General features: G+C 49.6%; 3 protein-coding genes across 3 annotated transcripts in view; 1 reads left to right on the top strand and 2 right to left on the bottom strand.

The window, feature by feature from the left end:
* Positions 1 to 5,141, bottom strand: part of utp18 (UTP18 small subunit processome component) — a 30,629-nt gene extending 25,488 nt beyond the window's left edge. Inside the window, exons 1-2 of the mRNA XM_039739332.1 lie at positions 4,748 to 5,141; positions 329 to 462 (exon numbers count right to left, since the gene is read on the bottom strand). Coding sequence (XP_039595266.1) covers positions 329 to 462; positions 4,748 to 4,948 — 335 coding nt within the window. The 5' untranslated portion in view covers positions 4,949 to 5,141. The remainder of the gene's footprint in view (positions 1 to 328; positions 463 to 4,747) is intronic.
* A 2,405-nt stretch (positions 5,142 to 7,546) lies between these two features.
* Positions 7,547 to 12,809, top strand: LOC120517171 (nucleoside diphosphate kinase A 2). The gene is made up of 5 exons (XM_039739333.1): positions 7,547 to 7,678; positions 8,819 to 8,951; positions 10,544 to 10,645; positions 10,746 to 10,858; positions 12,569 to 12,809. Exons 2-5 carry the CDS (start codon positions 8,823 to 8,825, stop codon positions 12,684 to 12,686), a joined length of 462 nt encoding a protein of 153 aa, XP_039595267.1. The 5' UTR covers positions 7,547 to 7,678; positions 8,819 to 8,822; the 3' UTR covers positions 12,687 to 12,809.
* Positions 12,810 to 17,908: 5,099 nt separating this feature from the next.
* Positions 17,909 to 21,255, bottom strand: part of mbtd1 (mbt domain containing 1) — a 41,099-nt gene continuing 37,752 nt past the window's right edge. The window contains exon 15 of the mRNA XM_039739331.1: positions 17,909 to 20,323. Within this exon, the coding sequence (XP_039595265.1) occupies positions 20,205 to 20,323 (119 nt within the window). The 3' untranslated portion in view covers positions 17,909 to 20,204. The remainder of the gene's footprint in view (positions 20,324 to 21,255) is intronic.

Here is a 21,255-nt window from a genome sequence, read left to right as displayed (position 1 = left end):
ACCTCAACCCAGCGCCTTGACGGAGGAACTGCAGGACTTCCTTAGGAAAAAAAAAAAAGGGTGCCACAGATTTCCATGTCATGTGACAAACGTCCGTCAGTTGTGTCACACTACACTAGAAAAGCACCAACCGAGTGAGGACATCAGTCACAAGTTCCCAGCGCATCACAGACTCAAATGAACGGGCAGATGCGGAGTTTTAACCCTTTAACACTTTGCTGCCATGCAGTGCCACCCACAGCAAGCTGTTTAGATGGGGCATCCCCACCCAACCAGAAACGATGAGCCCAGCCCAGCTTATCGTTCTCAGTAATTCCACTGCACTCACATCTCATCTGCCTCGTCATCCTCATCCACCCAGGCGGCCCTCTTAGCAGAAGGAACTTGAAGGCGCGACTCATCTTCCACCTCGGCGTCACTCGAGTCCTCGGCCAGCAGATCACCGGTCGTGGTGTCATGTGCCTGCAAACACAAATGAGCCAGACATGTGACACAGCGTACGGGACAGCAGTGCGAGCACGATGAAGATCCTCTCTCGGCTTCTCCTCTGCCTCCCCGCTGCGACAATCGTCTTACCTTCCACTTCTTTGGACATTTCTGGCCGCTTTTCCTGAATTTTCCCAGCATTACGATTTCCAGGCCACACCGAAGAAGAGCAGCAACTGGGACAACTCTTAATGGCCGAGTGATCAAAGGCTTTCTGGCACCCATCATCCAGCCTGCTATACCCTAACGCGGGGTCACGGGGGCATTGTGACAAACACAGTAGTATTAGTATTATTATTATTACCTCGCGATTAGCGACGGAGACGAGACGTCCGCTTCTCAGAAGACAATCTGGGGTCCCGCGAGAGACGCTTTCACTTGCTCAAAGCTCTTAAAACAGCGACAAGCAAAACACGCAGCTCGCCAGCAGCAGAAAGCAGGCAGATGATCGACCGCTTCGCCTTGGCGTGCGTTCAGCCACCCGAACCACCTGCGCCACCCCACAGCTTTACAATGCGAGCGGCAGAGACACGAAGTGGCAAAACGACAGCCGCTGTCCAGGCTTTGAAATGACCGACGGGCAGCGCGACAAGCAGAAGAAAGACAGCAGACGATCCGACGGCATCTCCTCAGCGGGCGTTCAGCTGCCACCCAGCCTTCACAACGCGAGCTGCCAGAAAGTGACGGAAATAAAGGATGAGGATTGTTTTTACAAAAGTAAAAGTGGAAAGAACGCAGATGTAACAACTGCCATGAAAGTAACAGGCTCTTTAAACCGTATATCTGGTAAACCAAACCAGGGTGGGCGAGCGAAGCCCCCAGTTATTATTATAATAAAGCGCTGGCAGAGCAACTCCACAGCTGTGTCTTCATAAAGGTTTGGTGCAGACGTCAGGCTCCAAGTCCTACACAGATAAACACCTTCAACGTCATCCAACGTCTGCTCCTCAGGGACAAGCGGGCAGAGATGGCCGTAGATTCACACCTGGTGGCATCGGTGCATCGTGGACTCTCTCACAGACAGACCTCAGTATGTGCGTCTCGGGCACTGCAGGTCAGCAGCACAGGAGCGCCACAGAGGACTGGACTTTCACTGGTCCTGTTCAGCCAACATACATCAGACTTCCAGTACAACTCGGAGTCCTGCCACGTGACGCCACTGCTATGGTGGGCAGGAGGACGAGTACAGGAAGCTAATCAAGGACTTTGTTAAATGGTGCGACTCAAACCACCTGCACCTGAACACCAGTAAGACCAAGGAGCTGGTGGTGGACTTTAGGAGGACCAGGCCCCTCATGGACCCCGTGATCATCAGAGGTGACTGTGCAGAGGGTACAGACCTTTAAATACTGGGAGTGCAGCTGGATGATAAACTGGACTGGACTGCCAACACTGATGATCTGTGCCAGAGAGGACAGAGCCGACTATACTGACTTAGAAGACTGGCGTCCTTCAACATCTGCAATAAGATGCTGTAGATGTTCTACCAGACGGTTGGCGGCGCCTCTTCTACACGGGTGGTGTGCTGGGGAGGCAGCATAAAGAAGAGGGACAAACTGGTGAGGAGGGCAGGCTCTACTGTAGGCATGGAGCTGGACAGTTTGACATCCGTGGCAGAGCGACGGGCGCTGAGCAGGCGAGTGCCAATCATGGAGAATCCACTGAACAGGATCATCTCCAGACAGAGGAGCAGCTTCAGCGACAGACTGAGGAGACCCCACACTACGCGACTCGGGGGGTAAACGTTAACATTATACAAAGTTATTATCTGTCTGTTCTACTGCATTGTTATCTCTCTTTAATTGAATATTGTTCTTTATCAGTGTGCTGCTGCTACAGGAGTCTGTGAATTAATAAAGAGATGTGAAAGGCGCTATATCACAGACAGTTCACTCATCCCAAGGTGGAACAGTCGCTTTTGACAGAATCCCAAGAAATATTCTGACAACCAGAATGAAGCAAGCAAGCCAGCCCGTGGCCGACGGTAACAGGGCAGTGCCAGTGGGCAAACAGGGCAGTGCCAGTGGGCAAACACACTTCTAAATGACATTCATCCGCTGCAACTCAATGGGCACGCGAGATTCTCTCAAATTAGACAAACCAAAGTGTCTCTTCGATCGCACAAGAACTCTAGAGTAAGGCCTGTGACCGACTGGCTGATGTCCCCGATGGTTTTACGTTTTCTTCTTTTTCTCGCTCTTCTGGCTGGGGACTGAATTGCGTTTTGCTCCCCACATCACCCCACCGTATTTCTATTTCACGTAAAGCAAAGTCAATGGCTGAATCTGCCATGTCGTCAGTAGATGTTTGAAGAGCAGACTGCCACGGTCAAGTCCTCGATGTCAAAATGAACGCACCCAATATACACCATACTGCCCAACTTACTGGGACCCCCCAAATCATTGACTTCAGGTGTTCCAATCCCTTCCACGGCCACAGGTTTATAACAGCGAGCACCTACGACTGGAATGGGTCGCTTTCAGGAGCTCAGTGAATTCAAGCGTGGCACCGTGATAGGATGCCACCTGTGCCAGAAGTCCACCTGTGAAGTGTCCTCACTACTAAATATTCCACTGTTTGTGGTATCGGAGCAAAGCGGAAGTGACTGGGAACAACAGCAACTCAGCCGCAATGTGGTAGGCCACGTGAAATCACAGAGCGGGGACGGCGCATGCGGAGGTGGGCAGAAGTCGCCAACTTTGTGCAGAGGCCGTAGCTACAGACCGAGAACTTCATGGAGTGAACGGGGTCTCCATGGGGAGCAGCTGCAGCCAAGCCTGACATCACAGTGGTGTAAAGCCCACCGCCGGACTCGAGAGCCGTGCAGACGTGTCCTCTGGAGTGACGAATCCAACGGACCATTCTGGCCTGGACAACGGGACTCGCCTGACTGCACTGTGCCAAGTGTAAAGTATGGTGTGGGGTTGGCATCGGCCCCTTCGGTCCAGTCAAAGGAACTCTCACTGCTTCAGCATACAAAGCCATTTTGGACAGCTTCATGCTCCGAGCTTTGTGGGATGGCCCCTTCCCGTTCCAACATGACTGGGCACACACCAGTCTGGGCACAAAGCAAGGTCTGCAAAGAAACAGAGGAGCGAGTCTGGTGTGGCTGCACAGAGCCCTGGTCTCAACCTGACAGAACGGACACCTTTGGGATGAATTGGAGTGGAGACTGCAAGCCGACATGAATGCCTGACCTACCAAGAGATCTCCTGATCCCAAATTCCCATCAACACACTCCTACACCTTGTGGAAAGCCTTCCCAGAAGAACTGGAGCTGTTAGAGCTGCAAAGGGTGGGCCACCTCCATAGTACAGCCTCCGTATTAAGAATGGGATGTCATTAAAGCTCATGTGGGTGTAAAGGCTGGCGTCCCGATACTTTTGGCGATATGGTGTGTAATCGAATAATAATAACTATTCTAACTTCTAACAACACAGCGTATAATCTAAAACTAATTCATATAAATTACTAATCATATAGCGTATATAGATCTCAGTTCCTCTCTTGTCTCAGCCTTTCCATAAAAGCTACATTTCCCTTTGGAACAAATCAAATGACTTCTACAAGCACCGCTAAAAGGTGTCGAGCATTCAGGAGCAGATGGACGGCCCGGAACTGAAACTCATCAGCATCATCATCATCATCGGCGCCTCTTCAGTGTTACTGCGCCGGTCGGCCCGATGTGAAGCCTTGCCAGGGACCCGGACCTCTGTGGTGCCCCCTTGAATATAATGCCAGTGCCGTCAGACTTCATCTTTACGCCCCCCACACAGACACAGACAGATTACTACTGCCGTTATCGACTGTTCTGAGGAGACGCGGCACCACACACTTCATGGCAGATAACCTGACGTGAAAAGCAAAGCAACCTTTACAGCCAAAGACACAACTACTGCGAGTCTTTTCTTGGCAGGTCCGCCGGATTTTCCGCCCACCTCTACACAAACTCTCTCGGCCGCTTATCGTAAACGTCACTCGCTGGCCTTACTTACATTTACGTGTCCAAAGCGACTTACAATATCTGAGAGGGCCAACAGGTCCCAGGCAGGTGAAGCGACTTGCTGATTGGCACACAGTGGCAGTAATACGAACAACTTCGGGGTCCAAAGCCTTTACCGCCGCTTTCTTCAGACTGCGCTAACGAGTTAAACGTCCAGTTGTGTTGACGGCTGCCGCTGCGCTCTGCTCTGCTCTGCTCGCTAGTCGAGTTTCACGGACCGCCGGACAGCAGGGGACGGAGGCGGCGAGGCTCACTCACCTTGTCGGCTCCGCACAGTCTTCCGATGAGTTCGTCTTCGGCCCCGAACACCAGCCCTTCCAGGTACCGCTCGCTCTCGTCCTTCTCCCCGAGCGCCTTGATGTGTCGGCGGCGCACCTTGGCTTCCCGATCCGCGGCCTGCTCGCCTCTTTTCTGGGCTACTCCTCTCTTCGACTTCGCCGCTGACTGCAAGCCCTCCATTGCGCCGGCGAGATTCTGTTCTAAACGCGCTTTAACTGAGATTTTCCACGAATGTTCACAATGCTCGTCGTCTTTCTGTTAATGTCGGCTACAGCAAACATCAGAGCCGCACGAACTCGCGAGTAAAACACACCGTGAAACTGAACGGGCGCGGATTCGTGTGGAAGCACGTGGGTCCACCATTCACCTCCGACCTTTCACCTTTGACGTTTACGTTGAGGGGATTGTCAGTAACGCCCACGAAACGGCTTAGGTGGTAACAGGCACCGTGGGCTGGCGATGTAATCGATGTGATGACGCGGATTATTAAAAAAAAACGAGCAAAAAAAAAAGAAAAGGCTCGCGACGAAACGGCATTTACTTCCGGAGCAAACATCACGCGTCAGAGTTGTTTCCGTTTTGGTTAACTTTTTTTTATGCATTTCAAAAGTACAATACATATATTAAATACATAATGCAACAAAACATATACACAAGAATGCAGCAAAAAATAATTCTCCAATTTAAACAATTTTGTAATTAAAACCGAGCACATAAAAAAGAGAAATAAGAAAAGAAAGAATTAAGAGGTCTCTTCATATAATTTAAAATGATTAATAACATTTAGCCATTTTTTCCCCTGATTTCCTTTCCATATATTTTAATGACTTAGAGTTTAATTTAAATCTTTGATAAATAAAACACCAGTGAAGGTTTAGTTGGAGATTATTTACACTTGTGAATAAAGAATTTCTCTAAAATAAGGAGGACATTCAACAAAGGCTAACGTTTCTTGTAGAATCCCAAAGATTACGTCAGGTCAGGTGAGGTTGGGGAGTCTGCACTGGAGCCTGCACTGGCACACACACACCCACCACATGATGAAAGAGCTCGGGACCCCCCAGTCCCACCCTGTGGAAATGAGCCTCCCCTTGGTCCGGTCCGGCCACACTGAGGGTCCCTCGGGTAATCACGCCACGTGGCCGTAACTGAAGCCCCCCTCACAATGCAGGGGTCCATCTCAGGTCTCACAAACTGGACCACCAGGACCCTGCAGCGTCATTTCCAGTAAAATGGGAGAGAGGGATGAGGGAATCATTCACACGGTATTCCTATAACGGCACGAGATAAAGAGCCGCAGGTCCGTAGTTTGTTCCGATGTCCACCGAGTCGTTCCGCTGGATATTCAGATCCTCACTAAATCCTTCTTAATGGACCTGCAGCTTCTTACTAACAGGCTGACTCAGGATGAAAGGCAGGGATGACAAATGACTTTATGTGCTCAAATCTCAGTCCTCAGTTAGTGAAGGCGTCTCAATTAGCTGCCGTGTGTGGAATCGTCACAATTCAGCGGGCCGCCGTGCTCCTCATACGCTTATCGTGTTGTTTGTGGTTGAGAGGAGAATGAAACTTTATACAAAATTCACCAAAGGGCCAACGGCTCCCCCATTCAGGCACACCAGACGCTTCTCTCCATTTTTATTTACCAACTAAATCCAGGTGACAGTATGTAAGCCGTAGGCTACGAGTCATATTCACGTGGGTGAGACGCGGTTCTGCTCCGGGCATCACACAGACAAGTCCTGAGACTGGCACAGAATCTCATCGCTCACCCACATCGACTTCGGCAAGTCCAGCCTGCTCTGGCCCTTCTGACCAGTCCAGTTTGCTGGTACCTGTAGATGTGCGCCACTTCTGTGTTCTGCCCTGGATGGTGCCCGGTCACACGGGCTCCTTGGCACACTGCAGGCCTGGCGCTCCACAAGCCTCCTGTGCTCCAATGGCGGAGTCGTCTCAGAAGGCCTGTAGATGGCAGGCGCTGGCATTGGGGTGGCTGAGCAGGAAGGGGGCGGGGCCAGGCCAGGTCCACACCGCCAGCCCCCTCGGCCTCACACCTGCCACACAGCTGGGGGCAGCGCCTCGGGGTCTCGTATCAAACTCTATGAAGAGCACCCGGTGATATGCCAGGTGTGACCTGACTGGCCAGATGTGTCACCTGGACACTTTATAGCAATGCAGGTGACAACAAGTCGACACCGACGACCTCTTCTGTTGGATTTTTGTATTTCAATACACAGATAACTAAACCACAGCACAGAATTCCTCTTGGTGGCACTTTATTGTTTTCTGCTAATTTTCAATTCTAGCAAATAAAAGTTGACATTGAAACGTTCATCAAATTCTCCCGTTCCTGGAACAAACAGAAATGATCACCCCACAAATATTAAAAGAAAGCAAGTGCAACTACTAGCGCTGTGACAGAACAAAGTGTAACGTGAGACGTGACCGTGAACACGTTCATCTAGGGGTAACTGGAATACAACTTTCATTTTCTTGCCTGTGATGGAGTGGCGCCCCATCTACGCTTTGCCCCCCGATGCTGCTGAATTGTATTTAGGCGGCTGTGAGCTAACGCTGCGGTCATGTCGTGCTTCTCTGTAAGCGTCTCGTTGTTAATCATTTTTTAATGACGCGCTCCCGTATATACTACATCACTTTGAAATGCACAATTCCGAAACACGCTTTCCTATAGTCTGAGCAGCTATGCGAGGAGGTCTTGAGCCGCCATGTTGGCTCTTCAAGGCGGTCTGCGTGGGAGCCCAAATGGCGGGTGAGACGTCACGAGCCCGCCCATCACGTCTATTTAACCCTCCCCGGCCCGCTCCGTCTTTCCTGTTGCCTGACAGACACCGAAGTGTTCGGCAGTTTTTGATTCACTGGCCAGTCTTGCAAGGCTTCCTTTAATATCAGGTAAATTCCACCATGTCGGTGGGGTGTACTTTTAACAATCCTACCTCACTGCTTCCAGCGGCGACGTGCCCGTTGAGTCAGCAGGAATGCCGCTGAAGGAAGAGCCGAATAGGGTGCACATTGTTCAACTTGAGCGGTGCCACGGAGCACAAGAAAGCCCATCGAAGTGAAGCCGGTGGCTTGAGGTCCAGCGTGACTCTCCTTCAAGTTCACCATTTAGTTTATGTGACACAAGCTGCTAACCTGTAGGGCCGGACCTCGTTAAAATAGAGGCTTCCCTAAAAGGGGGCGCGCGGCATGGCGGGTGCATGCGGCTGTAGAGCTGCTCTGGTGGCCGGCCGCAAACTAAAACCAGACGTTCGTCTCGATTCGTTTTTTGGGGCGGAGTGGCGGCAGATCTCGGCGGGCCCTCGGACACTTCACGTTGGCTTTAAGTGGCATTGCGAGCGCGCGGCGTTAGGCCCCCGGGCAGGGCCTCGCAGAGTTTCCTAAGCATTTCGTTTTTGATCGTTACGAACTCTTTGTCTTCGCATTTAGTTCGTTCTGGACGTGGGTGCGTGTTTTGTGTGTGCCAAGCACTGTTGTATGCATTGTCTCCTACTGGAGCTCGTTAGTTCGTACCCGGGGAAGCCATTTTTGACACGGCGCCAGTTGTGGTGCTGTACTTTTAACGTCACGTTGCCGAGTTCTTCCGTGTTTAAATGTCCTCGACGTGCCTTAATGAGATGTAAGACGATCTGCCGGAAAAGACGGTGCAGAACCCGCAAAGCCTTAAACAAAAGCCCGGCGTCCCTCCCGCTCGCGTGTCGGAATGTGACGAGTGGCCGGCGGCAGTTCGAGCGCCGGGATTCCCCGCCCCAATGGCGCAGCCCCCTTTGTCATTGAATGAGGCGCCGATTAGCTTAATTACAGGTGCTGCCGGGTGCTTCGCTTTCCCCGGCGTTATGTAGCGGAGCAGTGGACCGAAAGCCGGGCGGCCTACATGGGGACGGTGTCGCCGTTTCAAGTTCGAGTCCTGCGCAGCGACGCTCCGTTGGGGAAGCCCTGCCGCCCTCTAACGTTCCGTGGGCTCCGCGCCTTCTCTTTCTCATCTCCACTCACCCTTTCTTTGGTTTTTTATTATTTTTTTGTTTTTTCTAGAGCCATGCCCGGAACCGAGGAGCGCACTTTCATCGCGGTCAAGCCAGACGGGGTCCAGAGGGGACTGATGGGCGAGATCATCAAGCGCTTCGAGCAGAAGGGCTTCCGCCTGGTGGCCATGAAGTTCATGCACGTAGGTGTGGGCGCGCGGCGGGCACTGCGGCTGGCATGGGCTGGGATGTGTGTGTGTGTGTGTGGTGTGTGTGGTGCACATTTACTGGGCAGCGCCTTTCCCAAACGCTGGGTGTGTTCACAGAAATAATCAGACGGCGAGTCACCAAAGACGGGATTAAAAATGCAGGACTAGTCGGGCTTGGACTTCCAGTCTGGAGACGAGAACACAGCGGACTGGGGAAGACGAGATGTGTTTTAGTAAAGAATCCCATAGTTTGGGGGCTCGACACTGAAAGACGGGTTTGGTTGAAGGGGCAGTTGCAGTGATTTGGCCCTCTCGGTTGTCCTGCTTCTGCTGAACTCCAGTCTCTGGTGACAGGGTGGCCATCAGGTGGCCATCTGACTGCTGGAGGCTTCCCTTTTGGCACCATTAGTGGGCTCAGGACCACAGTGGAGTCTGCTTTGTGTATACGTTACACGGGCACCGCGTATCCAGCCTTTCTAGGCGCGAGGCCTCAAACGTCATGGGGCAACTTGCCATGGCACATAAAAGCATATTGCTGCCTGCCTGCCTGGCTGGGTGGCATTTTGGGCGTCTGCCTCATTTCAAGGGCCTCCAGTGCTGAAATGGGAAGTTCAGCCGCTTCCTGGTTTTCAGTTCTGGACAAGTCTTGGAGAAGGTGCCCTTTGAGTCCGGATAGAGATGTTCAGCGTAGAGCAGGGAGAGCGCAGGTGCCCAGGAAAACTTGGGCATGGTTCACTTTCTTGGATTGTTAACCTTTCAGTTTTCTGCAAGTGTGACTCGAAGACTTGCCTGAAGTTGATGATCCCTGTGATCGGACAGCTGTAGCCGCTCCAAGTAAGGCTGTCGGGTTTCCACAAATAGGAATCTCGGAGGATGATGGGTTACGTGACTTCCTGGCAGGGTTTCAGGTTACCACATTTTGACCGCCAGTTGCCAACCGGCACAGCTGGGTCTTGAGAGAATTTGCAGGTATGGCGGCTCCAGCCGGCGAGTCTTGTGGTTTTTGTGGTCCGATACACTGACTGATGTTCGGTCTTTGGCTTCTTGGGGCTCCTTGTACCTCTGGCTGAGTGTGCTTTTGGGGGTCTCATTTCACACACACACACACACACGAGGCCCCCTTACATCGAGTCTTTAGAGTGTCGTGGGTCGCACACTGGGGTGTGTTACGATATCCGCTGGCCCCGACTTGCTTAGGATTACAGAAGTGACGTTTGGAAGTTGTGCAGCGTGATGGGGGCTCGGGACGCGCCGCCGGCCATCTTGAATGGCCTGCATTGTCGGGACTGGCGGAGGTTCTGTCTGTACTCCAGCTAGCTGGCACGGAGGCTGCAGTGAAGCCGACCTCCTCCTCGTCCGAGGTGACTCGTGCCATTTGAGGTGCCGTCGGTTCCATTTTGTTTGTCTTCCCAATCGGAGTAAAGGCAGGGTGACGTGACCTGCTGTGAACCCGCAACCTCGGGGCTTGAAGTCCAAAGCCTTGACCAGCCCGCCCGCCCGTCTGCCTGATGGTGACCAGTTCAGTGCGTGTTAAAGGACTTCTCATCCTGCCTGCCCACAAACTGCTGTTCTCTTGTAACCCCCAGGCCTCTGAAGACCTGCTGAAGGAGCACTACATCGACCTGCGAGAGCGACCCTTCTACAGCGGCCTGGTCAAGTACATGCACTCCGGGCCCGTTCTGGCAATGGTCATTTCAATGGCTTGATTGATTCATTCATTTTAAATGCCAGTTAGGTTGCCTGCACGTGGGCACAAGCTTCATACTTTGTGCTTTCTTCACTTCATAGGTATGGGAAGGCCTGAATGTAGTCAAGACTGGCAGAGTCATGTTGGGCGAGACCAATCCAGCAGACTCAAAGCCTGGTACCATCCGTGGGGATTTCTGCATCCAAGTTGGCAGGTCAGTGAGGATTTATGGGAATATTTTTAAATCTGCAAAGCTGAATTTGGGGTCCTGGTGGGCTGAGTTTGGACCAGCCATGTTTCTTAATTAGAAGCCAATCCTTGGCAGTAACTGAACCTTTTCTGGTTTTAAGCTCACTTTGCCATGCTGGGTCACTTGAGGCGTTCCTGTTCTGTTGGCATTTGTGCCCTGAAGCAGATTAGTAAGCCCGATACGACATGCTGAATGCATACAGGTGTACGCGGACCCCCCCGCTCTCATGCCATCCTGTCTGGAGGGCTGCAGTGGCTGCAGGTCATTTAATTTCATGGCTTTAACTCTGCCATGTCCGCTCTCTCGTATCTTCGATTTTCTTCCCTTTTCTCATCCAAATGATTTGAAGGCTAAAGTGGAGGAGGAATTCTGGGGCCTTCGCTTTCCTTCCAAGTATTTCATTGAGCCCAGTCGTGCCTGATGAACACACAGCAGTGGAAGTGGAGGAATGGCTGCTCTCTTTAGTCCTCTGCACGGTCATTAAAAACCAAGAATACGGCTGTTTAGGCCCGAAATCTTAACGAGCGAGACCACTAAAGTGAAGCAGCAGTGTTACTAAAACCTGCGGCCCTCCAGGTCTGCGATTGAGGAGGATGATGATGAGGGTCTGTCGTTTGTCCTTCCATTGGGTTGAATGGCCCGCTGCTGCGACTCCACTCCCCAGGTGGCTGAAATGTGGCAGCGCCATCTAGAAATTGGCTTGGCCTTTCAGGAAATCCGGCCTATAAGTGCAGAGCAGTCGTGCGCTGAAGAAACGAAAAGAAAACGTCTGGCTGGCTGGCAGTGCGAGGGGCAGCATGAAGCTCCAAGAAAGCGACTCGGTCACTCGAGAAACTCGCTTAGCCACCGATAGACCAGCGACGTCACTGACTGAAGTACCAGGAGTGCGGGCCTTTTCGGGCAGGACTGTCCCTGTGACTCTCGAATACTCGGGTGTGGCGTTGGATATTCGAGCAGCAAACCAGAGGACGATGACTGCTTTTATATGTTGTGTATAATAAAGAACGATTATCATAAAAGTAAAGCTGAAGTCGCACTGTGCAGCGGCTTGAATAGAAGGTGACGCAGCTCTTCAGGTTAGCAGAAAGAAGCCAAACGGTGGTGGAAACGTGCGCTTTGTACCCGACCTTCCATCTCGCCTGAAGGGCCGAGTCGCCTCCCAAGCTGCCATCTTGGAATCTCTTTAGTGAGCCAGTGGGAGGCGCCGCTTCGCTTGACTTGTCACTATGTTCATAACGGCTAGCGTGGCACGACACCCTCGTAGAATTTGGCAGAGCACAGACAGACAGACAGGCGGACGTACAGGATTCTAGTCATGTTTGGAGTCTGAGGTCTAAACTGTGAAGATTTATCAAAATCTCGACGGCGAGTCTCTGGCCGATGATTTGAATTTTTCCTAATCCTTTGTGTACGAGGAAGTAAAACACAAGTTGAAATATTTTAGCCACGCTTGCCTTAGTCCTGCCGTCTGAGCGCCAATCCCATTGCAGAACTCGCCGTTCTTTGGTTTTCTGAAGTCGGGGACGTTGAGGGTGGGCGACCTTAAGTGAAATTTACCAACCTGCGCCCCCCCGGCCTGATTGGGTTTTCATTCAGAACCCTGACCTTTGACTTCACGGCTGTCCTGTCCGAGCCCTGTGGCGTTTTTAACGATTCCATTGCTGTGTCCCGCAGGAACATCATCCACGGCAGCGACTCTGTGGAAAGTGCCAAGAAGGAGATCGGCTTGTGGTTTAAACCTGAAGAACTGGTGGAGTACAAGAGCTGTGCCACAGCCTGGATCTACGAGTGACGCCCGCCATCATTCCAAAAGATGTCAACCCGGGGAACAGAAGAGCGTCTGGTTTTTAATGGTTAATCAATGGATGGATCAATCAATGAAGCACTTTGCAATAAAGCTGAAGTATTATTATTCTTCTGGGTACCCGGTGTGTGCAGCTTTTGAGGGGGGCTGTTCAAAGGTGAAGCAGTGCCATCTGGGTGGTGGCAGACCAAACTAAGCAGGATGTGGCAGCGGGGTGTCTGACTAAAGTTTGTAGTTGCAGGTAAGGAATGACTAACGGAGTCGGGAGAGACGCATCATCAGGTCCTGCCATACGCCCCTCCTTGGCACTTTAGGCTGCGCTCCGCGTAATTGGGATAGAAGCGGGCGGGCGGGCACACTTAGAGGTTCACACGAGGACTCTGTGATCTTTGGCAGGACAGTGAAGGTGGAGAGATTACTGGTAAGAAGCTTGAGCGGCTATTTCTTGTGGACTTTGCTATAGATAGCATTGGCACAACCCGCACCGTTACATGGCGAGCCTTCCAGTACAAAGTGACCCGCATGGCAGTGAAACATTCAACACGCTTTACAACAGAACCTCAAAGATGGCGTCTCGTGTGGATCAGGAAACACAGGGCCGGCTGGGGTGAACGTGACCCACTTTATAATCTGTTTGGAAAGTCAAACTTCAAAGATCATCCAAGTGAAAGTAAATGGGCATGTGAAGGAGCTGTGCCCGCTGGTACTGGCTGGTAAATGAAACTGCACATCTCCACCGATTTTTAAAACCTTCAGACAGTGCCAGTTTTACTTGGGTGGGGATGCCCCATTGTCGCCCAGTAGGGGCTGCCATTACTGCTGATTCTTGATAACAAACCCAGCACAGTCCTGTAAAGACGGTGCCCCTCAATGCCATCTAAAGTGGTGGCCTTTAAGGATGTCACCCTGCACAGGACAGAAATGGCGACCGTGTAGTGCCACACCATCTGCTGAATGCCAAACGGGCCTTTTCTTTTGTAGCCTTTGGCCAACTTTTCAGTGACATTTGTATCCTGAGACCACCCACCTGGATATTCCTCATATTGGAGGGTCTTGACTCCTAGCATGGTGAGCTGCCACTCATCCTGGGTGGGTTTGCCCCATTTGTGTTGCTTTGCTTCTGTTCTTGGTAGATTTGGAGATCTCCAGGTGGTTGATGATGACGACGATGCTCTTTGCTGCTGCCATCTTGTCATCCATAGTTCTTGATAGAAGACGGGTATGGTGGGGTGGTGAGACCCCTGTCTCTACCCCCTAAATGTCCAGTGGATTCAGAAAGTCGCCCATCTGTCATTCTTGATATTTTAAGACCAACGACCTGTGTGCCCGTGTGTGTGTGGCAGTGCTACGGGGGCTTGAAACTACAACTCCCTGCAGTGGTTCTGATTGGTCTTCTGCCAGGTTCAAGGTGGCCAGCGTGGCATTCAAAAGGAGGTGGTGAGACCAAAGAATAACTAAAGTGCCCTCTACTATTATGGGCACCCCTGGTAAAAATTAGAAGGGTTAGGGGGGAAAAAAAAAGTGCCAGTTTGCTGAAGACTCATCATGTGGCACTGAAAAAATGAAAAACATCGGACATTCAATTGAAACAAATTCAAAGAAAAAAAAGAAATGAATATTTGTAACAACAACACTAGTGCCACAAATGTTAGCACCCTGGCATTGAATCCATTGCCAATATGACAGCACAGAGTCTTCTCTTGTAACCTTTTATAAGGTTGGAGGACACGGAGGCTGGCATCTGAGCCCCCCATTCTTCTTCTTTCCCTAACCTCTCCAGATCATCCCAGGGGTCCTCTGCCCGCTCCACTGGTTTTCAGTGGGGTTCAGGTCCGTAGACTGAGATGGCCCTGGCAGAACTTGATTTTGTGTGCCAGTTGCCCATCGCTGGGTTTCGGTTTATTATCCTGCTGGAAGGTCCCATGCCACCCCAGTTTTAGTTTCCTGGCGGAGCGGAGGCTGCCAGGTTTTGATTTCAAATCTCCTGGTAACTCATGGAATCCATGCTGCCACGTACCCTCACAATGTTTCTGGGCATCACAGAGCCTCCACCGTATCTCGCAGCTTTCCATCACAGCCGCCGTCCTTTTTACGTCAGACCTACTTTGCGTTTGTGTGGCCAAAAAAAGCTCAGGTTTTGTTTCATCAGACCTTAGAACAGAATTCCAGTCAAAGTCGTCGTCCCGTTTTACCAACTCCAGGCACCTGCGTTTGTGAAGAACTGGCAGAAAAGGCTTCTTTCTGGCACACCTTCCAGGTAATCTGTTGCCATGGAGATGCCCATGTCTGATGGGGTTCTGGAGACTTGATGAGCCTGGAGGTGACTTTTCCTTGCAGTTCCTCTTACGCTCCTGCTCACCACACGTGGGGGTCCTCCTTCCAGTTTCCGTTGATGTCCACTTTATTATCGCACCCTAATTGTAGAAGTGGGCATCTCCAGGCGAGTGGCTGTTTATTTGTAGCCATTCCCCGAGTTATGAAGGGCAGCACACTTCTCGCTCGTTTGTGTGTGCCATGATGACGGCTGGCTAAGGAGATCTGCCTCTGTATGCCAGTTAGTTGGCAAGTCGTTGATTTCAGCTGGAAACGTCCTCTACGCTGCGCTCATCTTAACGAGGTCTGATTTAAATGGGAAACCCACTGCAGTTCCACTGGTTCACGTTCACTTCTGACAATCGTGGCACAAGCGATAAACATTTAGGATTTCTCGATGAGGCCTTTTGCTTTTCAGACGTTTCTCATTTTTTCAGTGCCACGTGACACGTCTTCAGCAAACTGGCACTTTTTTTTCTAACCCGGGTGCCAGTAAGAGTGGTTTGTGGTTGGTGTTCCTGTGCCTTCTCGTTTCTGTCCTCGGTCGTCTGTCGGAGGATTTATGGCCATCCAGTGAGGTAAAGGGGCGCTGCTGGACCATCGACCCGTTGTGCCCATTTCAGGATTATCTTCACGTCACCTCTGCTTTACTGGGTGCTTTGTTGTGTTTTCTGTATAATCGCCGTGAGGGGCGCTGCGGTGGGATTGTGGTTCTCATTGCTCGTTGGCTTTGTGTCTCTGCGAGTGGACCAAAGCTGGGGGCATCCCTGGAATCCCCACTAAAAAAATCAATCAATAAATCGGCGTCCCTCGCCAGTGTGACTCTGAGTGGCGTGTGTGTGACGACAATGAGAGCACAGCAAGCGTAGTCGCCACTTAGCGCTTTGTTTTGCTCCCAACGGCGGGACTTTTGCTCGACCAGGTGAGATCTTTTTATTTGGTACAACCGACGGAGACGAAAGTTCAGCTTTGCTTTCTCCAAATTGGTCGAGTGTTTGTGTGCCGTGTTGTACTCGGAGGCCGTGGCGCCCGGCCGGAGTGCTCCTTAGAGATCTCGACAGAAGGCTGCAGCACGGCCTCAGAATACGCCTACCGGCGACCAGACGGGGCTCCTCGCGTTTGTCTCATTTTCGGCGCACATAAACGGCACAAACGTCAAAGGCCCTTCGACTCCAGTGCTGTAAACGTGACATCTTCATTCATTCATTCATTTGGGTGAAGGGCTGCGCCCCGCTAAGCACCAATCAGGAGTGGCATTGAGGAGTCCTGACGACTCACCACTTCAGTTTAGCACACCCTGACTAGAGCTGCTGATTAACTGGGTGGACAGAAGTAACTTGGGGGGCCTTGCCCGCTGCTCACGGATACGCCTCTTCATGAGGAAGAAACACGACTTTACCCCGATGGCCACACGAATCAGACGATCTACGAGTCTCCGACTTACAGTTTAAAGCCAAACAATATCGACACACCTCTGTCATATCACCGATGTCCACGTAGTCGATCTCTTTTCGTTTTCACCTTCTCGTCTATCGCACTGAATTTTCATTCCACGTTTGGAATTCCATCGTGACACCGCAACGTTTATCTGCCCGTGAGTGAATATCGTTTCTTTCTTGTGTCTGACAATAGCATTCACACCAATGAGAGATCATTGAGCCGTGGGCGTGGTGGTACATGTTTTTGATGTGGGCGGGGCTTTTCTTTGCATAAAGTCTCGTCTCGCGGGATTTCACTTTCACCAAACCACCAATCTTTTAACTCTCACGGTTACGCCTCCTTATTGGGAAGAAACACGACTTTTCATTACCTGATGGCAACACGAAGTTGAAATCCGAACAATATATTCAATCATTTTCGCTGTTCCGTTATTTCACCGAGTAATAATTTCCGCTTGTTTGCGATCTTTGCTCTCATGTTTTTGGAGACTTTTGAATTTTCGTACTCCCATCATCTCTAACCTGCTCTCATGTGTTTACCGCGCCGACGTGTTTGAATTCTTTATGACGTTCTACATTGTCTTCTACTCTTTGTCTTTTACTTCCGACCCCACTTGGAGCCGAGATTGCAGGAAGTGTGTCTGACAATCGCAGTGACACGCGTGAGAAGTGATTGGCCAATAGGGGGGAGGCAGCTTGATGGCTCCAAATCGTATTATGGGATGTCATTTCCTGCTGTACTTGTAATATTTCTATTGCATGAAGAGGACAGAGCCGACTATGCTTCCTTAGAAGGCTGGCGTCCTTAGCATATCGTCATCTGGCGTCCTTAGCATATCGTCATCCGCATTCGACATTTTAAAATACCGGAAATTATACGTTAAAATCAAGTCCCGACCTAAACGCGGGTTTATACGGCCTACCTGGTGAGGGGTCTCTCTTTGAACGGACTTTCCCAAAGTTTTTTTTTTCCTTGTCATCGTAGAGAGTCAAGGCTGGGGGGCTATCAAAAGGCAGGGTCTCCTTGTGTGATTTTGGGTTCTACATAAAGAAAGTGGATTGTGGTCTCTTCACGTGATACGCGTGTCGGTGATAACCGGGCGGTAAGTCAAGTACGCCACGTGAGCAGACACTGCACTCCGACGGGTCAAGTCCTGGAAGAAATGAAGAGAGCAGACGAGTGTAGTCAAGACTTCATTTGTTTAATTGACTTATTCACCGTAAAAAAAAAACAAAAACAAAAGAAAAACCAAAAAAACAGAATTTCTCATGTACACAGTTAACAGTTTAATGCTTTTCCACGCCCATGCTGAAATTATTTTTTTGCAATTTAAAAAACCAAAAAACCAAAAGCTTTTTCACTTGTTTCTGTACACTCGAGGAAGGATTCCCATCATTCACTGCACAAACTACAATGCCAGTTAAAAAGGAGCGGAGACAGGGTGTGTCTGTGCACCGTCTGTGCGAATATCAAAATGGTTACAGAAAAGAATGTAGAAACCCTATACATCGTACTTCCCCCTGTACACAGTACCATGGTGACAAAAAAAAGTACAAGCGCCTCGGCACGCACCCCCCACCCCAAATTTTTTTTACATTTTTAACTTCTGTATGTGTGTGTTTTTGTTTTTTTTTTTTTCTTTTTCTTTTTTAAACAAAGGACCGCTAGAAGGTTTGTATTCAAAATACAAGAGTATGGAAGAAAACGTCCATTTCCCCATATCACAGTTTCTCAAAGTAATTCCCCAGTTATAAAGGATCATCAGTATATCAAATATATAGCACCATAATACAAAGACTGAGGGCAGAGGGGATTCCACATAAGAAAAATAAGCAAGAACCCGTGTTAGTATCCAAAAAACAAGCGAAATCGGCCTCCTGGACAGTGGGCTCGTTCAAGCTGCTTGGTCTCTCTTCTCTTCTGTTTTCCTTTTTCTTTATTTACAACATTTGGTTCAGCAAAATAGTGTTAACGTTTAATTGGATCTTCTTCTCAAACCAAACAAATGTCAAAGAAGTGTCGCGCGGGGAGGGAGAGGAACGAGAAAGGAAAGCAGAAAAACGGACACGGACAGGAAAACAGAAGCTGCGCCCTTCAGCCGTCCACCGTCAGGTAGAAATGGGCAAGAGAACAAAAAAAAAAAAACACAACAAAAGCCAAACAAACACCAAAAAAAATGAAAAGAAAAGAAAAGAAAATGACACCATCGCTTTCAGTTAAGGAAACATCAAATAGAAAAAGTCGTATTCAACATTAAAGGAACATCGAAACAGCAAGACAACGGCTGAATGTGTAAGATCATCGGAGCAAAAACTGGTCTGTCCACTCAACAGCTCTTCTCTTTAAAAAAGTATATCTATATATATCTATATATGTATATATTTATATGTATTTATTGCTCTTCCTTCTAAAAATAAAAGAAAAATGCAAAAGCATACACGTTGAAATAGAAAAACTCTTCCTGTTCCGTACGCCGCGGGTTTGCGAGCCTCCTCTCCCCAATAGTGTGGTGCCGGACACGCAGAAGGAGCCTCGACTGCCAGGCCTCCATCTTCTGTCCTTTAAAACGCAAAATAACAAACAAACAAACAAGCAAACAAACGAGCTACGACCCCACAGAGACCCCCCAAAGGCTCGGATGCCCCAAAACAGAATTGCTGGTTTTAAATCGATTCCCGTGTCGCGTCACCGTACTCTGTCGCTTTGTTCTAACAGTCCTTCACGCCGGCACCTCCTCCTGCACTGTAATAAATCACACTTATTCTGAAAATATAAAACGCTTCTCTTTATAATACTTTTGTAGTCAACACTCTTAAATAACTTTTGATATTTTCTTGACTTCGGATGTGCTATGCATAACCGTGAATACTGGCACACCTCGCAAAGCAGTAGGATGCAGGCTCAAATTCTATATCTGTATCTGTATATCTTCAACAAAAATAAAAATGACTTCCTGAGAATTTCATAGGTTAAGATTTACTGAAAAGAAAAAAACAAAAAACAAGAAAAAACATCGAGAAATGTGGTATAAAGACTTTGAATACGATAAATCTTTGTGGATTCAGTATTGCGCGAAACCATACAAATAATTCTTTTTTGGATAAGTGTAATATATTTCAGTAAAGATCGGTTATCTACACTTTGCATTTATAATTTCTTATCTTAGCTACAATGTTCATTTATAATTTATGTAAAAAAATTCACATTAAATTGTCCTTCTTCACAAAAAGACCTAGCAGATCTACATCTGGTAAAGAAAGGCGAGTCTCTGAAGAGGTGGAGAGTTCGCCGGCATACGTGAGCATCAGGAGAGACACCGAGAGTGAGTGTGCGAGTGAGTGTGTGTGTGTGTGTGTGTGTGTGTTTGTGCCATTGATCCAAAGCCAGTGTGCAGCATAGTGTCATTTGCAAACAGTTCCACCTACGAGGTCACCTCCGTCATCGGTTCATGTACGCTGATGGTCAATGGAGACGGCTCTCTTAACGACTTAGACTGACATTTTTCAAGTACAATGAACAAGTCCATCTGGCAAATTGTCGACAAAACATTTCCTGCAAAATATTCAATTTCAGATCAAGCAGAACGTTTCGTTTGTTTCTCACAATAATTCAAATCTCTTTTTGCAATCAACAGGTGTGTCTAACTGAAGACAGTTCAAAAATGAAGAACAAAACAAACAAACAAACAAACAAAGTGCTCACCACCACAGGTGAAATTAAGGCTTTTGCTTTGTCAAAAGTCCTTTAGCTGTCTTATGGTTCTTGTTTAATGTAGTAGCTGCCTGAACCATTGCTCTCCTGATCAGAGACGCCTTGCAAGAAGGTAAAGTCGTCGCCTTCCAGTAGCTCTTCCTTTAGCTGCTGTGTAGTTGCTACAAAATAAAATGGAACAACAGTCAAAAAGGGTCTCAAGGCTTCAGCACCCTTCACATTCACCCCAACATTAGGAGAAACATCTCTGGTGCTATGACATGTTTTCAGGGTCAACCAACCCCAATGGTACCAGATTGACCAAAGACTCTGAGCCCAACGGCCTCCCCGCTCACCTCCCTAATGTGAAACGACGGCGCCAAGTCCCATCTCATCTGAGATAGCCCCGCGCATTCATATCTGGTGGGCCAAGATACCCCCTAACGTTCAGGGCTCGTCTGTGACCCACACAGCTAAGATACACCCCAAACACTCCGACCTTAGCCGAGGCACTCCCTAGCATTCAGATCTCGTCTTCGAGTAATTCACGTACCCGCCGTCACACACGTGTGCATGAAAGGCAGCTAAAGGGTCTAAACGAGAGTAATTCCACGCCAGACCAGAGGGTGGCGGAGTGCGCGGACCTTTGTTCTCACTTTCCTGCCGACCGTTCACGGGAAATTCCTCCTGGCCCCGATGACGTCACTTCCGGTCCCGGACCCTTGGATGATGTCACGTCCAGGTCTGAGCCTATGGAAGAGGACCTTTAAAGCCGCCATATTTGACTGACCTGATCAGTTCTGTATTGGACTCCGTTCAGAGCACATCAGTGCCAACAATTTACCCCTTTGCAGCCAGGGAATGTTATACAGGTGGCCGCCCCAAAGCTTTTTATGACTCTCGAGGTCGCTTTTATAACCTGAACACTCACAAGCACAACGCCGCACGGTCACCCTGCTCCCGGACACGTTCCAGAACAATGGCCGCGCCACATTTAGCGACATGTCCTGAAAGATCTTCTGGAGAACTGTGTGCCAGGCAGGCACGGTGCAGCCTAGCGAGTCAGCGCCAGCACCCGTTTCTACAAGTGACTCCGTAATAACCGCCTGCTGCA

This window comes from Polypterus senegalus, chromosome 17, assembly GCF_016835505.1.
Source record: "Polypterus senegalus isolate Bchr_013 chromosome 17, ASM1683550v1, whole genome shotgun sequence".
In the NCBI taxonomy this organism is placed as follows: domain Eukaryota; kingdom Metazoa; phylum Chordata; class Cladistia; order Polypteriformes; family Polypteridae; genus Polypterus; species Polypterus senegalus.
Note: the sequence above shows the minus strand (reverse complement) of the source record. Positions and strands in the feature narration are given on the sequence as shown.

Bases quoted from the DNA above. Each gene is read 5' to 3' on its own strand.
- LOC120517171 (XM_039739333.1), top strand. From the start codon at position 8,823: ATGCCCGGAACCGAGGAGCGCACTTTCATCGCGGTCAAGCCAGACGGG. The intron at 8,952-10,543 runs GTAGGTGTGGGC...TGTAACCCCCAG, and splicing joins TGGCCATGAAGTTCATGCAC to GCCTCTGAAGACCTGCTGAA. The intron at 10,859-12,568 runs GTCAGTGAGGAT...TGTGTCCCGCAG, and splicing joins TTCTGCATCCAAGTTGGCAG to GAACATCATCCACGGCAGCG.